At 45.5% G+C, this 18,406-nt stretch overlaps 1 protein-coding gene across 1 annotated transcript; it reads left to right on the forward strand.

Moving 5' to 3' along the window:
• Positions 1-10,729: 10,729 nt before the first annotated feature.
• si:dkey-87k14.1 (leucine-rich repeat transmembrane protein FLRT2) lies at positions 10,730-17,855 on the forward strand. Its single transcript, XM_030356483.1, has 2 exons — positions 10,730-11,384; positions 13,389-17,855. The coding sequence occupies exon 2, from the start codon at positions 13,837-13,839 to the stop codon at positions 15,865-15,867; it is 2,031 nt and encodes a 676-aa protein (XP_030212343.1). The 5' UTR covers positions 10,730-11,384; positions 13,389-13,836; the 3' UTR covers positions 15,868-17,855.
• Positions 17,856-18,406: the final 551 nt, after the last annotated feature.

Below are 18,406 nucleotides of genomic sequence, written 5' to 3' on the forward strand. Positions count from 1 at the left end.
TACACAGCTGTCTATCAGTCATTCATATCAAATACCTGGGTAGTGTGGTTCCACTTCCTGCCAAGTTCCTCCCATATTAAATCCCATTTAAAAATCTTTTAATTTGATGTGGGTTCATAATCGTTTACGAGGGACAATATTATTTCATTGTATAACTGCTACAACCAGTGCAATGTTTTACGGTAGACGCAGAGAATATGTTCTTTTTAATCGTAACGTGAACTTGTTTCCTTGAAATCTAGTACACTACCCATGAGCCTCCTCAATGCTCATCTGTCAAAACAGAGCACAGCAATTGATGTTTGCAACTTCACTTGCGGTTGCAGCAGCACCTTTGTGACTTGGGAAAGGGAAACAGTCCTGTACAAAACGCTGCACCCCGCTATTTAACCTCAATCGTCAATAGCAATTAATGTTTTTGTACAAACCACGACGCTCGATGGTCCAAATTAACCAAGGCTAATATGCTATTGTTAAAGGGATACTTCACCCATTTAGAACCGGCGTTTTATCATTATAAAATCGCGATTGTAATATAAATAAATATATAAATAAATATCAGTCTAAGCCAGTCTTGGCCCATTTTTTCTCATCTAATTTTCTCCCGAAATGACGTCAAATGACGCGTTTGACGTCATTTCGGGAGAAACCTCTTGTCCCGCTAGAAGGGCAGAGGACTACAATACACTTTTGGTGGCAAATATTTCCACCAATAAGGAATGAGAGGGGGCGGGAGCTCGCGTACTGAGGGGGAATGAGGGGGACGGGAGACCGACAGGTGGGCGGGGCATCGAGCGCAATGCACTGTGGTAGTTGGAGGTTTTCTTACTTTGAGCCAGAGAGACCATGAAAACACTCTTTCTGCCTTTTTTCAGGCTAGGATGAACCGATTTCAATTTTTTCTTCACATTCATAATACATTGAATTATTTAATTCATAAAACCGTCATATTCCCACCAGTGAAGTATCTCTTTAAGTTAAACTGAACAATGGGAAAATTAATTTAGCGCCGTTAGCCACACAGGCTTGAGCCTATTACTTTTGCTCTAGTTTCTACCTACTTTTCGAAATTAAATTCTAATTACGATGAACTATGCTCTCGTCAAATATCAATCCGACTCATTAAGTAGAACCATACAAACCAAGGTTTCTTGGAAAATTTACATTTACTTTGCAGGGATTTTTCTGAAGCTTTTATCCAAAGCGACTTGCAACAGTTCATTCACACACCGACGGTGGAGTTAACCACGCAGGGCGACAGCCAGCTCGTCAGGAGCAGTGAGGGTGAGGCGTCTTGCTCAGGGACACCTCGACACTCAGCTAGGAGGAGCCAGGGATTGAACTAGCAACCTTCTGGTTACCAGTCCACCCGCTCTCCTGAGCTACTGCCCGGACCCCCTTCTGGTTAATTTCATGCAAAACGCCTCCAGAAACGAGCGGTTCTTGGATCGCCCACAGGACCCCCCACCTCTATCCTGTGAGGCTAAACTAGTGGACCCTCATGGGTTCCCCGTTTCAGAGCACAAACAATTACTTTGCTAACCTCCAATGGGTACAATATCCCAAATTGATACAGTGGTCGGATATAGCAACCAAGAGCCATGACTTCTGTCCACACAAGCTTATAAAACTTTCCCTTCGCTCTCTTGTTTCCTGTGGTTTTCAGGACCCATGACAGTGTGTGTTCTATAACTCCGGGCCATGCTTTGGAAACATGTCAGACAGGCATTCTGCTTCATAGCTACGGTATGGCTATAACTATAGTATAACCTTTCAGATCCCTTGCACTGCTATTGTCTACTCTGAGCCCCATGCATCCAACACTGACCCCTGTACAGCAGTAAACACACTAACACACATCAACACACACACACACACACACACACACACACACACACACACACATAGATACAATCATACACACATAAATGCAAACATACACACACTCACACACACACACACACACGCACACACACACACAAATACATACATACGCACACACACACACACACACACACACACACACACACACACATACATACATACATGCATACATACATACATACATACATACATACATACATACATACATACATACATACATACATACACACATACACACATACACACACAGACAGGCACGCACGCATGCACACACACACATATACACACGTGCATGCACGTGAGTGCTCATGTTCACGTAGATACACACCTGGACACGCATACAGAAGTACCCCAGAAAGGCAGACCCTGCATGGTCATCGGCGTGGACAGCAATCCTCGCCCCTTCCCTTTGTTCCATATTTCTGTCTCGCTGTTTGTGCAAGCCTGTCCCTCCCTCCTGCTCCTATCTCCCTCAAGCATGTCCTTCCTGACCCACATATTCTCTCCAAATTCTCTCCACTATTCGGTTCATGCTCTTAACCCTCCAGCCATACCCCCTCGATCCGTCTGTCTGTCTATCTGCATGTTTGTCTGCATGTTTGTTTGCATGTCTGTCTGTGTGTCTGTCATTCTGTCTGTCTGTTTGTCTTTCTGTCTGTATGCTCGTCCCTCTGTCTGTATGCATGTCTGTCTGTCTGTCAGTCTGTATGTATTTATTTCCGTCTTTCTGTACGTCTTTCTTTCTGTCTTTCTGTCTGTCTGTATGTATGCACGCCTGTCTACATGACGGCATGTCTGTCTTTCTGTATGTCCGTTTTCACATCCGTCTGTCGGCTTGTCTCTCTGTCTGTCTGTCTTTCTGTCTGTCTGCCTCTCTAACCAACACCCTGCCCTCTCCTCACTCTGTGCTGTTGGCCCAACTTTCTTCTTCTCCTCTCTTCTGTATCTCTTGCCTCCCACCTCCTCACTGCTCCTCTTCCTCTCCTCCCGTTACCGTGACGATGATAGGGGCAACCTCCGGGACCCCCGTGCCTCCTGAGACTCTGGCCCTGGGATGGAGGAGCGTGATGATTCCCCACTTGGATCCCCCCCCCCCCCCCCTCCCCGGTCCCCCAGAACTCTCTTGGATTCTGACTGAGATTGATGACCTACTCAAATCGGTTTCTCATTTTCTCTCTTTCGCTCATCGTCTCCTTGTTACACCTCCTCCTCCATTGCCTCCTTTTGAGCCTTCCCTCCCTCCCCCCCCCACCCCCCATCTATCTTCCAACCCACCACCCACCGCCCAGTGCGTTCTCCCTGGTTCACGGCTGCCATCTGGTCATCCTTTGGTGTTTATTTCTCTGTTTCCTCCCTGCGTCCCCTCTCATAAACACAGTGTTACTGTGGTGTTTCATCTGAAGGACCTCAGACAGCCTTTTCTCTTCCTCGCTCTTCACTTTGTATTTGTAACAAGGGCCTTGAGTGATGAGCACAACAGCTCTCCGCTCATTTAATTGAATTATTTCTTTCATTCTTTGTTTGGACGGCACAGGAACAAAGAGTATATGGCTTTGAGGATGTAAACATAAATATATATAGTTTATATATAGAAGACAGGCAAAAGCAATGACAAAGGCAGTTTTTATTGTTTGATTGTTGTATTTTGTATTCAACGTATTTGAAGATGTCATAATGATTATATGGGCTGTTCTCAAGGCAACACAAATAATCACAACTTCACACACTGGCCTATCATATGCCTTTATATCTATCTATCGATCCATCTGTGCATATATCCATCTAGCTCTCTCTCTATCTCTGAGCTCATCTCTCAGCTATACCTGTGGCTATCTATCTTTCTGTGTATATATCGTCTCTCTCTCTCTTTCTCTCCCTCTCTCTCCCTCTCCTTCTCCCTCTCTCTCTGCACTCTCTCATCATCTATTATTTATCCATCCATTATTCCATCACTTATCTATCCAGCTGCCATCCATCAATTCAGCACCCTATCCATCTATCAATCCATCCATCCATCAGTCATCTCCTGTCTGCCGTCCGTCCGTTCATGTACCAATCCATCATCCATCGATCTGTCCATCTGTGAATCATTAAGCCCCCCACCACCACCCCCGTGTACTTGCCCATCTCCCCTTCCCTCTTTAGCCGGTCCATGTCCCTCCCTCGACCCATTGCTGCACAGCTGGGAGCCAAGAGGGCCGCGGACGTCCACACGCACATCTGCCTTTACTCTCCCCCACCACCAGCACCCCCACCCCCTCCAGCCACCCTACCACCCCCACCCCTCCCACGGACCGTCCCACGCTGCAATGCACTTAGCCGCGGAGGAAGACGAAAGCCCCCGCTCTATCGCTGATGCAACATTCATGCCGTACATGCGCGTTCCTGAAAGGTTCTCTGCAGCCACAGATGTTGTTGATGGATGTACACGTACGCCTTGAGATGCAAAGTGCTTCAAAAGCAGGAGAAAAGCAAAAGAAAAGGAAAAGCAAAAGAAGGAGAACTCGTTGATACACTTTACAAAAAGTCTTCTGTGACAGTGAATTAAAGTAAGTACGGTGCAGTAGGGAACATGTGATGGCGTGTACTTAATATCGAACATTATGGAACAGGATTTAACTATGCTGTGTGATTAGGGGTCAACATTACTGAAAACCCCCAAACTGTTCTATAACATTATTCCACATTAACTACACACAACAGGATGTTACATTGCTTACATTACATTTACATTTACATTTTGGGCATTCAGCAGACGGTTTTATCCAAAGCGACTTACAATCAGTACAATTGTCAGAAGAAAGAGAATCAAAGCTGGTGGTAGGCTACAGTAAGGATGTTCATAGAACCAAGTGAACAGCACTAACAATCGCCAGGTTAACCCATTCCTCGTATACAACAAAGATAGCTAGGATAAGACGCTACAAAAATAAGGACTATAACTAAAAAAAAAATTAAAAAAACCTAACAAAAGAGAAGAATATTGGTCAGCGTTTCATAGGTGCAGGATTCACCCCCAGCGAGCTGCATATCTGCTCCCCCAGCACACCTCTCCTGCTCTCCCTTCATTCTGTCTGCCTGGGTCGCTAGACCAGAGAGGCTTCTCCAGGCCCCAGACATCTGCCGGCTCCTCTCATCCAACCAGGCTGTTGGGGTGAATACAGATGCAGGGCACAGAGTCAGTGAACAAGGATGATATGCAAGGAGAGAGAGAGAGAGAGAGAGAGAGAGAGAGAGAGAGAGAGAGAGAGAGTGAGAGAGAGAGAGAGAGTTAGACAGACAGACAGACAGACAGACAGACAGACAGACAGACAGACAGAAAGACAGACAGACAGACAGACAGACAGACAGACAGACAGGCAGACAGACTTTTTCCCTTATCGCATTAAAAAGCCCAGATGTTACATTGCAAACTGCTTATTTCGCTCTGAAAAGCATTTTAGGTGCATAAAAAAGTTGGCCTCATAGAACGTTCGCTCGGCATTCGCTCAAAACCTATTCTGCAATGGTCCAATAGAGGTGGAACACAATGCAAAGACTTTACAATAGCAGCGAACAAACGGGGAGAGTGGTACATGTAACAAGGCTTCAACAGACACTTATTCTGTTAGTGGGGAATTGAGAGTCACTGCTTGCAAAACATGTGTCTCCTGTTTGTCCGCATATGCTTTAGACGTTTATTTGGTTTCTTTGTCTCCCTTTAGTTTGTAGGGTAAACAATATAATAGATGAGAATGGAGCTTTGGGAAAGCTTGTGCTGCAAAGTGAGGTATGGAGAGTAAAAAAAAGATTTGTTTACGGTTCTCTGATTCCATCAATGACGGGATTGACTTCTAACTCTCTGACTGCTTCTAAAATATTGTCATGGCATTGGAGAAAAATAAATTACACTGATAGGGATTGATATCAACACCATACCGATCTCAAATAAAAGAATCACCCAAAGACAAGGTTTGTGTTTGCGTTGCGTGAATGTGCTGTGTCTCATGATGTAGTTAAAATGGCCTGATTCCACCTCCAACCTTCAGAGAAAGTATCCTGATTTTATTTCTTAACTAAAAAGTAAAAAGGTGGCGAAAGGTAGGCACACAACAGCGGGTCTAACGATCACAGGAATCAAATGATTTGGAAGCACCTAAATGTAGACAATACAGCAACATAGGGAAAACCTTTGTGCTAACCATCAACAAGAAACCAAAACGACAGAGAAATGACCCTGGATATTAAGCTGAATTCCCTCCTGAATGTGCAGTCTGTCAGGGGATCTCTCCCTTCCCTTAAGGGATCGGTTTTTGCAGATAATAATGATTGTGGTGCGTGCTAATGCTTGTTAACTCTTGAATGGTGTGATGCAACAAAGGGACCAGGAGATGGAGGAGTGTTTGCTACCTCACACCCCGGGCTGTGCCTAAAGGTATGAATACATTGCTATGGCTTGTGAAAAGTAGTCATGACAACTCAAGCCCACTTTGCAAGAAAAACTACATTTTATCTGGCCCCGGAAAATCTGCAACAACCATCTGAGAGAGTGTTAGCCAAGAGTAAGCAAGTTGGCCAAAACACACACACCCACACGCATAAACAAACACACATACAAAATTAAACAAATATAATCAAGTGGATGTGTGCGCTTATGCCTGTTTGTGTGCGTGTCCCTGGTAAGTGTGTGCGTGTGTCTGTGGGCTTCCACTTTCCAAGTGATTGAAACTTGAAGAGTCCCAACGTGCTTATGTAACTCATGTCATCACGTTTACATGTGAGCTGCCTTGCTTGAATCAGACCTCCTGGGAGGGCCCAGCATCTCAGTCGGGAAGCTGCTTTTGATGCCAGTCGAAATAAATCATAAACGCGGGATGATACCGCCGGTCAGCGAAAAGAGAGGACTGCATGCCTGCTGGTCGGGGATAACACGCAGTATAGGCTGAGCTGTACCGCTTGTTATTCGTCCTTCAGACAGCATCTATAGGGATCAGTGGTAGAGCGGTTTGACGTTGTCACCGGAAGGTTGCTAGTTCGATCCCCGGCTGAGTGTCCAGGTGTCCCTGAGCAAGACACCTCACCCTGACTTCTCCCGACGAGCTGGCTGTCGCCCTGAGTGGTTGAGTCCACCGTCTCAGTGTGAATGTGTTGAATGAATGGTTGTAAGATGCTTTGGATAAAAGCGTCAGCAAAATCCCCTAAATGTAAATTTAAATGTAAATGTATGGGAAACTTTCAAGGGCGATAAGATGGGAAGACTTTTTCAATGCACCGGCGTTCCAACTAGCATTTCTTTCCCTGCCTCTCGCACCAGTCACTAAATGAGCCTTCCTTGTTGGAAAGTTTCAGTTTTAGCATGACGCCCGCACACACTTACATACCTACACCTACACACTGATACCTACGCACGCACAAACACATGTACATACACACTAACACACGAATACACAGCCACCCCTAGACCCACATAAACACCAGGCTACAGACATATACACACGTCCTCACACACCTACACCTACCCACACATTTTTCTTGTGATTTTATATAAGAAGCCCATGAGAAGAGGGATGATTGGGGGGTTGCTGCTGAGCTGACTGAGCTGAACAGTCATTAGGGGCGAAACCTGACGCTGACTGAAGACCAGAAAAGGCTGCTTTATTGTCGCCTCCATTGTGCAGAGCCGACACTAGAGAGTCTGGCTGTCTGAGATGCGGGCGACTATTAATGATAGAAAAGCTGCAGGGGGGGGGGGGGGGGGGGGGGGTTGACACACAGCAGTATTACTCAAAGGTCAAACCGGATGAATAAAAAGAAGAAAGCATCCAGGTTCATGCATACTCAGATCAGAAGTATTGCTAGGTGTGAAGAAATGTGCATTTATGTGAAGAGTGTCTTGGTAATGGTTATCTTTCAACTTTACAATGCTTCCATATGACACAAAGGGAAAAACACATCAGAATCTGACTGTGAAACCCACAAAAATGTTTGTTGGCTCCATGGAGTGACGAAAATGCCACAATAGAATCCATCAAAATGATGAAACTGAAATAGATGGTGGCGGTGGTGTTGGTGGAGGTGGTGGGGGTGGAGGTGGTGGTGGTGGTGGTGGTGGTGGTGGTGGTGTTGGTGGTGGTGGCGGTGGCAGCGTTGGTGTTTGTGGAGATGGTGGTGGTGGTGGCTGTGATGTTGGTGGAGGCGGTGGCGGTGGAGGCGGTAGCGGTGGCGGTGGAGGTGGTGGTGGTAGATGTGGTGGTGGTGGGGGTGGTGGAGGTGATGGTGGTGGTGGTAGATGTGGTGGTGATGTCAGTAGTGCAACCAAGCGGTCAGATTTCATATATATCATTAAGACCGGTCTAAAGGCAGGAATAGTCCTTGGGCTACATTGTATTAACACCTAGGGGTCAAAGGTGGTCTTCCTAGGAAGAAGGTTCAGGCTGTTGCCCTCTTCCATACCCACACTCGATCCACAATTAAAGGCTGACACAGTGACATGCACGTGTGTGTGTGTGTGTGTGTGTGTGTGTGTGTGTGTGTGTGTGTGTGCGTATGTGTGCGTGCGTGCGTGCGTGCGTGCGTGCGTGCGTGCGTGCGTGCGTGCGTGTGTGTGTTGTGTGTATAAAGCCTGCACAGTACAAATGTGCCAGTAAATGCCTTTTTTCCGAGTGAGGCAAATGCCTATTGTGTGCTTTCCGTCTGTCTCCCCCCACGTTTGGGTCTGAATGAAGCCGCCCTGATAGGGACATTCATAGATTAACGCATTTATTTATTCCATGATTTTTGTCAATTTCCCAAACTCTGGCGATGCTGTGTCGCAAAAGCAAACACTTCTAACCTTGGCACGATCCATTGGTGAACACGAAAGGTGAGTAGTGCAGAGGGGAATAGGATAGAATAGAGCTTTTAATTGATTTGATTAGACACGGATGAACGGGATACGCATGCCTAGCAGATCTATGCTGGTATACTTTACTACATAAAAGGGGTAAAGTATTTTCAAAAGCAACCCCAGAAACACCCACCACCAGGGTTATTAGTCAGCATGCTTCGTTCAGAAGATTTGTTTGTCGAATGAACCAATACCCAAGCAAATTTCTCAAGCTTGACTTCAAGATTCAGGGACACCCTGCTGGTCTTCGCAGACGTTCAGTGAGCAAACTGAGACCTGCACGGAGTTCAAACGAGTTCAAACAAAGCTCTTCCACAAAGGGACCTCCCCGCCCTCAAACAGCCCGAATAAAATCTACTTATTTTTAAGAACGCCGTCCGCTTTGGTTCTCTCCATCCGAGAACGAAAGATTGATCTCAAAAAATGTGATCATATGGTCCTTGGAGTTCTTTGGAGCCCGTCAGACCGTCCGCATGCCAATTATTAAAATACAAAAAGAACAGTAAAAGTAATATGTGTCAAATAAGAGAACAATAGAAGTGTCTGGCTGCTGCCTATAGCTCTAAAAACGAAATCTGCCCTGATGTGTTCTCCCACTGCATACCCTACTCTCTTAGCTTCAGTCCGATTCCACTCACATATATTGTTTTCAAGTTAAAATTATGAGGGGTGTTTCATTTATGCATCTTTCAAAGTTTTATATTAATGATGATGTTTTCTTGTTATACTGAACATTATGGAATGGTATTAGTATATCAGACAACCAGACTAGACTACTTTGCCCAAACTCTGGCCAACTGATCAAAGTAAACTGAATGTGATTTGATCGCAACAGAAAAAGCCTTTCTAACCATATTATGATAATCCACACTTATGTTATCTGCACTGAGCTCTAGATTTTCAGTTCTAATTGAATTATTATTAAATTGAAAAGGAATAAATGAATGCATAAGAATCAAGAAATAAAATAACAAAGTTCTAGAAACAGTTGAAAACAAAGTGACTGAGCGAATAAGCACAAAAGATTAAGAGAAAAAAGATTTCATAATAGCTGTAATAATAGCAGAATTGGACTAGTGTGTTATCCATCTTTACCCTCTAGCTCCCTTGAACCACTTCCATTAGTATCATCCAGCAGGTATAACAGCAAACCTCAAGCGAGCAATGGTGGGGCATTCGCTCGCTCACATACTTACATAAACTGCAGTCCGAATTAGTGTGAATTTCAATTTTAGTGGCGAGGGGGCAGCAGATGTGGTCTTTGGCCCACTGCCCTCAAGCCTAAAACTCTCCAAAAACATTCTGATGGTAGGGCATGTGAATTAAAAGCAAGCTGTGCAGGTCTGTTGGTGTATATGTTGGTTACCTTTATACGTTTCGGCAATACGCTGTCCATAATTGCTATCTAGTTCCAGGTGTGTGTGAGATGGGGTGAGAGATGGGAAAAATAAATCCTTTTTGTTCATTTGAAAATCCACTTTGAACATTTGAAAATGCACTTAAATGTCCACGTGGGCACATATCCACTCCCACACACATCAACGTTAAGGTTCGGCTAATTTGGTAGAACCAGTGCTTTATAGAGATCATAGGATATCGAACTGACTCAGGGAGGGAAATCACTTTGTATTTCTACTTATATTGTGTTTCATTATTGTGGTCTACTTTTGCGTAAATGTGCATTCTGCGCCCAAAATGTTCACACGCACATGCTTCAACTTAAACTCACTTACATACTATAATATTCAAACAAGCAATTACACACGTGCACATATGCACACGCACGCTAGTGGTGTTAGGTGAGATCAGAGAGAGAGAGAGAGAGAGAGAGAGAGAGAGAGAGAGAGAGAGAGAGAGAGAGAGAGAGAGAGAGAGAGAGAGAGAGAGAGAGAGAGAGAGAGAGAGAGAGAGAGAGAGAGAGAGAGAGAGAGAGAGAGAGAGAGAGAGAGAGGCAGAGAGGCAGAGAGAGAGAGGCAGAGAGGGAAACAGTGGGAGTGAGCTGACCAGAGAGAGTTGGATCGCAAGCGTCGCCAGGCTGAGAGGCGGGACAGTGCCAAGGGAAAGCGTAGAGAGAGGGAGAGAGAGAGAGAGAGAGAGATCGCAATCTGCCCAAGTCAGTACAGTTGATATCTCCGGGGGGCACGCAGACAGGGGGCAAAGGGGGGAGCAGCCATTTCCAAAACTTGGAAGACCATGGAAAGGACATTCTCGGAGCACATTGCTCGGAGCCCTGCGTTCGCGTTCACTGGGAGAATGGCCAAGAGTGAACGGGACCCGTGTCTGTTCTTTTTGATGTAAAACATTTCGAGAAAACTTCTCGAGACTCGGGCAGTCTTCCAAGGGAAATAATCTGCCCTCCCTCCCGGGCGGTCAAAGGATCGTGCGTGTGACAATGGGGTGCAAAATGTGGAACAGCAGACCACAGATGACCTGAATCTCCTCTGGATCACCCCGGTTCTCGGCTCCCCGTCATGCCCCAGTCCAACCCCGGTGTCCGTACCCAGCGCACCGCGGGCCGCGCGGAGGACCGCAGAGTGACCGTCGGTCAAGATGCGGACGTCCCGCTCAGGTCTTTAGTGTGCGTGCTGTCGTGCTGATCTTGGATTATGTACAATAGCAGGACTTGAGAATCAAGGTAAGAAAAAACGTCCAAAACTAAATGGGGGGGAAAAGATGGAGATTTATGTGACGCATAATTTAGCATTTTATTTGGGGGGGGGGGGGGGGGTTCAATTCATTCGGAACCTATTTGGATAGTATTGCGTTACATTTATTAACCTACAATTCATTTATTTGATGAATTCCTCCCCCCCCCCCCTCTCCAGATTTCATTTCCAGCGCATAGCGCAGCGAGAACGAGACATTCACCAGAGTTAGAGACGCGTTCCGGTGCGTTTTTGCGTGTCCCTTAAAACAACGGTGATATATCCTCGTAGTTACCGCCGTCCCCCGTTGTAAAAAAAAAATATATAAATTCAATTAGGCTGTACCGAAATAAATCAATACATAGATGAAAATATTCTGAACAATCTGTTTACTTCTGATTACTTTATTGAACGAACAGGGGCGCATAATGTGTTCCAAATCCCTATGCTTACTGATGATGGGCGATGTCCAATGTCCGCAATCAGGGCTACACAATCCAACGGTTTACACTGGAAGTCTGAGGGATTACATAACTATTGAACATTCTCAACCACGATCGATGTTATCCGTGTGGTGAGGCTACTGGATGGGGGACGGTCGCCAAGTGGCACTTCCTTCCCACCTCGAAACCACAGGAGAATAAGATGGATAAATGAACACCGTCACACATAACTAATCATAGTTGCTATAGCCCCCCCACCCCCCCATGTATGCTGAGTCCTAACGACCAACACGTTTCCTTTGTTCGAGTCCCCTGACCTTGTGTCTCTTCTTACTCCAAGTGTCCAGCATCGATCTTACTTTCCTCGGGCCTATCTCTGTTGACAGGCTGCGTTCATCACCGTCAAGTGCGTTTGCCCAGGTAGCGGTTCAGCATGGCTATTATGCCTTTACAAACTAAAGCGAACGTAGCTTTGTACAAATTGAATGAATAAATAATAAAAAACAATTTTGTAGGAATTGGTCGCGTTGACAATTTGTTTGCGCGTGTCTCACCAGGCGACCCCCCTCCCGCGCATCTAGGTGCATGTTTCTATTTTGTGTGTGTGTGTGTGTGTGTGTGTGTGTGTGTGTGTGTGTGTGTGTGTGTGTGTGTGTGTGTGTGTGTGTGTGTGTGTGTGTGTGTGTGTGTGTGTGTGCGCGCGCGTGTGTGCGTGTGTGTGTGTGTGTGTGTGTGTGTGTGTGTGTGTGTGTGTGTGTGTGCGCGCGTATGTGTCTGCGTATGTGTGCGTGTGTGTGCGCGCGCTCGTGTGTGTGTGCATAGAGAGAAAGAGAGTCAAATACTTTGTGTCTGAGAGAAAATATAGCCTTTGCGCACGTCTGTGCTGCGCCAGCCTACCAAGAGCAGATACCCTCTCCTTTCCCCCTCACCTCTATTTGCCCATTTATTTATTCATCCCAGTGAGTGAGCCGTGATAGGGGACCTGTTTGTCAGTGTATGTGCCTTAGGACTAAAGCAGTCTCTCCATCTTCCATGCCATAACCTTCTAAAGAGGGGGGACAGATTGAGTCGTTTACATCATTTTCTATGCATAAGATATCCCATGCTTATTCTTAGTTTTATCATTCTTAATCACAACCAGGATCCTTTTTTATATGTCAAATTCATGTTAGTATGTGCATTCTGGGGCTATCTGTGACAGTCTGCCTCTCTCAATTGGTTCCACAATATTTGCTTGTGATCATTGTTGTAGTCAGTTTTTTTATTTTTTTACGCATCATTTTGACTGTAATTTTATTGACAGCAAAACCATGTCCACAATAGCCATTGCAATATGCCTCGCTGCCCGCTGTATGTCTTAGCCAAGGAGTATGTAACAACCGCGTTAGTCATTTGTATGCGCAGTGCTCAGCATTTCCAATTTCTAATGCCTCGCTTTGCATCTGTGCAGTCCGAAGGGACGAATTCCTTTGCGGTTTTCTTGGAAGACAGCTTACATTTAGAGGGAAACCTAAACCCACTGATTTTTCCCTTATTCTCATTTTACAACAGGTTTGAGGATCCAAATGTCAAGTCCGAGGAAGGCTGCATCTTACTGGGCCCGGCCGTGTGTAACGTAGAGAAACAGACCCCAGCTGGGAGGAGGCCGACTGCTCCAGGCTCGCATCAACCACCTATCATGCACTGCACTGTTATATCTCAATTTTGCCCGTACAGAAACAAACTCTGACCAAGATGCTGATAGAAAGCGTGATGTGATCAGCTCGACACCTTATTCCTGACCCAAGTATGGAGCGAGGCTGGGGAAGATAATCCTGACGTCTAATGCAGCCGTGGCTCTGTTGTTGTTAGCCTAAGGATGACTCACAAACTTTTTTTCTGCACCAGCCAGAAGTTCAGAAAACGTGAACCCACTGGATTTTCAGTTTTTCTGCCCATTTTTATTTCCCGCGTTTCTGTTTGGATTTGATTTCTTTGCAATTTTACTGATTTCTTTGAAATGGAGATACAGTGGCGTCTATGGAATAAGGACTGGGCCTCCTCACTACGGCCATGGATACCCATACTTCTCGGCCTGCACCTACAGTTTTCCCGGGCGTCCAACTGCCCTGAGGAATGCCGCTGTGATCGTACTTTTGTTTACTGCAATGAGAGGAGCCTGACCTCTGTGCCCTTTGGTATCGGCGAAGGTTACAAGACACTCTATCTTCACAATAACCAAATAAATAATGCCGGGTTCCCCTTGGAGCTCCACCACGTGGCTTCCGTGGAGACTGTGTATCTCTATGGCAACCAGTTGGATGAGTTTCCCATCAACTTGCCCAAAAATGTCAGAGTACTCCACCTCCAAGAGAATAACATTCAGACAATCTCCAGGGCAGCCTTGGCTCAGCTTTTATGGCTGGAAGAGCTGCATCTGGACGATAACTCTATATCCACCGTAGGGGTGGAGGAAGGTGCGTTCCGAGAGGCTCTGAGTCTAAAGATGCTCTTTCTCACCAAGAACCACCTGAGCAGCGTGCCCATTGGTCTCCCAGAGGACCTGAAGGAGCTGCGATTGGACGAGAATCGCATTGCTGTCATCGTTGAGGAGGCCTTTAGGAATGTCACCCGCTTGGAGCGTCTCCTCTTGGACGGAAACCTGTTGACGGACGAGGGGATTGCGCCAGGGACCTTTCAGGATCTGGTCACCCTCAGGGAGCTGTCCCTTGCTCGCAACTCACTCACCTACCCGCCACCGTTTCTCCCAGGGGAGGTGCTGGTGAAGCTGAACTTTCAGGAGAACCAGATAAATATCATCCCTGTAGGGGCCTTTGCAGGCTTGCACAAGCTGGAGAAGCTGGATATTTCCAGCAACCAGCTGCAGTCACTAACGCAGGGGGTCTTTGACAGCCTTGTTAGTCTACGACAGCTCACGGTGCGCAACAATCTCTGGCTGTGCGACTGTAGCATCCAGTGGGTGGTATGGTGGCTGAAGTCCTTGCCCGGATCCCTTAATGTGCGGGGCTTCATGTGCCAAAAGCCAGAGAAGGTCCGTGGCATGGTGATAAGGGAGCTGAGCGGAGAGCTGCTTCAGTGTCCGATGACAACCACCACACCGACGTTAACCTCTCATCCTCCCGCCACGTCAGGGGGCTCAGTCGGGCCGCTACCCGCCTCCTCCACCCCAGACGCCCCCTTAGTGTCCCAGGACCGCACCCCACCCACCAGGCGCCCCCTGTCCCCCACACTCACTTCCTATCTACCAGTCTATCCAACCAGACAGGGTGGAACAAGAACTAAGCGGCCACTAGATCCCAAAAGGGAGAGTCTGCAGGTCACATTTACTATTCTCAATGGCTCCGCGATTCACGTGAACTGGGTGGCCGCTTTTCCGGTCACCGCCTACAAGGTGACCTGGGCCAGGATGGGCCCCAGCCTGACGGGGGACACCGTCCGGGAGAGGATGGTGGGCGGAGACCACCGGGGCATTCGATTACCTAACCTGGAGCCAAAGTCCACGTATCGGATCTGTGTCATCCCTCTGGACGCGTTCAATAACTACCGGCCCAAAGACGATACCAAGTGCACGGAGGTCGCCACGACAACGGCCACTTTGGGTCCAAACAACAAGGGGCCCGTGGGGCCCGAACAGGCCACACAGCCAGACCCAAGTTCACCTTTCTTGCTAGCGGGGCTGATTGGAGGGGCTGTGATCGTGGTGCTGGTGCTGCTGCTCAGCATCTTCTGCTGGCACATGCACAAGAAAAGCCGATCCAAATCCTCCGCCGATTGGAAATACAACAGAGGCCGGAGAAAAGACGACTATTGTGAAGCGGGCACCAAGAAGGATAATTCTATCCTGGAAATGACTGAGACCAGCTTCCAGATAGTGTCCCTCAACAATGAGCAGCTCCTCAAGGGAGATTTCCGCATACAGCCTATTTACACCCCTAATGGGGGCACAGGCTTCCGAGACTGCCCCCTGGGGAACAACAGCACAGTGTACTGCAAGAACAATGTTCAGGACGCAGACCTATGTCACACATGATGGTTGGGAAAGCATCAGAAGCCTTTATATTGATGACTTACCGTATTATGAAAGACGCTGTACAGTATGATTATTATTTCACAAACCCCTGTGTCTTCAAAAATATGTAATTTATACACTTGGCTGGACAATACCTGTTTTAATTCAGCTGTACCTTTTATATACCTTAGTAAAACTGGATTTATAAATTATTATGCTATGAGGTTGTTTTGGTTTTCGTGCTGACAGACATGTACAATTCAGATTATTTCTTAGTCTTTCAGTTTAGTTCTTTCATCAATGATCTTCAAGCCATGGCGATTTCTGACCTTAACATATGCAGTATTCTGTAACTGTTATGTATTATTGAGCTTACATAGCGCAGAGCACAGAAAGGCAGGTTTAATGAGAGAAATATTGAGGAATTCAAAAAAGAGAGAAAGGTGAGAGGTACGCACAAGTCAGCCACAAGAGGGCATGTTTTTATGTGGTGCCTAAAAGTGAATTCAACCAACAATCAACCACCTGACTCGTTTTTTGTAATCTGCATTTGTTTAACACACTTTAAAGAATCCTCTCTGCTTGCAGGTGAAATGCGGTCTAGGTGTGTTGCACACATCTAGATAGTTGGGGCAACCGCATTATGAATGAGAAAAGTGGTGTCATGTATGACATGACACCACTTTTTGTATTATTGTTTGGAGAAGACAATGCAGACCATAGTATTCCATCTTTTTAAATACTTATCATGCAATCCATCAGAGATGGAGGGGCATTGTTACCTGTTGGAGAATGTATTAAAACAAGCACATCTGCCATGTCCGGTCAAATACATTTGAAACGACTGTCATTTTTGTTCAGCAAATGTTATGGCTATAACATATATATATATATACATATATATATAGACATATATGTGCCTTGAAAGGATTAGCTAACAATGTCTTTTGAATCCATGTTTTTGCACATAAGTGTACTGTACATACGTTCAATTGAATTGGTGTTGAGAAAAGTTGTTTTGTTGCTTAATGATTATTTATTTACCTCATCATTACACATTTATTCTAATAAGTATAGAGAAAAGTAGGGTGTTCATTCCCATTTCGGATTTGGGACCCTAGATTTTCGAAGAGCTATGTATTCATCCATGGGGACTCAAATGGTTCATAGCATGTGTACCCTGAATTACTGCTCCTTATTGTTGTGGGTCTTATCAGAATTGTTACCAAAGTTACCCAAATAGTAGTAATAGTAGGTAGTTGTGCATGAACCTGCTGATTAATGGCCATTGTATGCAGCAATGTTATACGGTAGCAAATTATTTCAATAGGAAGAAAAAGTTTGAAACAAATACTGATTATTTGCAGCTAATAACAATGTTGATCAATTACTTTAGACATTCATAGGCCATTTTATTCTAATTATGAACATTTTCCCAGGGCTGCAATGTGGAATTTTGCAAAGTGAGAGATTTGGTTAAAAATTGGAATTTAAGTCAATACCACTTCTTACTGCATGCTTTCTTCAAATGACTTCATAATTTACCCAAGATATTTGGACATTTTTGATAATCCATCCACAAATAATTCCACTTGTGTTTTGAATATGAAATTGTAGACAATATGAAAAAGGGCTCCTGCATCTAGAACACAAACAAAATACTGTCCAGATCAAGTTACAAAGATTTAAGGCATATGTTCATCATCGTTCCAAAAGTGTTGCCCAAGTAACGAGTGTTGCTTGCCAAAATATACATCAGGACAGAACACTAAATTTACTTATTAATGAATCCATGACCTAAACCACAAAAGAGATATATTTGTATGTCTTTCCTGTAAGCTCTCATAATGGAATATGCTGTGCTCAACTAGAAAAACGCAGTGTGCTTAATGTTCCTGACAGGGACACTCATCTTCCTCTTGTACATTGTAAAAGCAATCATTGTCTTCAAACTATAATTTTTAGTGGGTGGTTGGAGGAAGGCTCCTCTATAAAACATATTGACTTTGTCCTGGTCATTATTATGTCCAGCTCAAAAGAAATTGCATTAGTTGACTGCAAGAAAATGTCTGCGTACAAAAACACACACACATGCAAACACACACACACACACACACACACACACACACACACACACACACACACACACACACACACACACACACACACACACACATACACAAACATAAGGGCACACTATGAACACACAGGCACACATACACACACTGCACTCACAAATGCAAACACACAAATCCACACACACACGCTCGGATAAGCGCAGCAGAGATATTGATCTCCAGGTTCTACTGGATTATGAAAAATGGCTCCAACCTTTAATGAAGTTTCACCTGAGATGGACGTTATGCTTGAATGAATGAAAGGGAAAATGTGTGCGTTGGGGAAATCAGGAGCAAAGTGTACTCTGCTTCAGCTGGCTTGTCCTCACACCACATCGATAGAATCGCTCACATGGGATTAAGCTGAAATGATTTATGCATTCTGTGATGAATGGTTTCGCATCGGAGGGAAGCTGTTTGGTGACAGCCATAGATTGGAGATT

Source organism: Gadus morhua, chromosome 5, assembly GCF_902167405.1.
Source record: "Gadus morhua chromosome 5, gadMor3.0, whole genome shotgun sequence".
NCBI lineage: Eukaryota > Metazoa > Chordata > Actinopteri > Gadiformes > Gadidae > Gadus > Gadus morhua.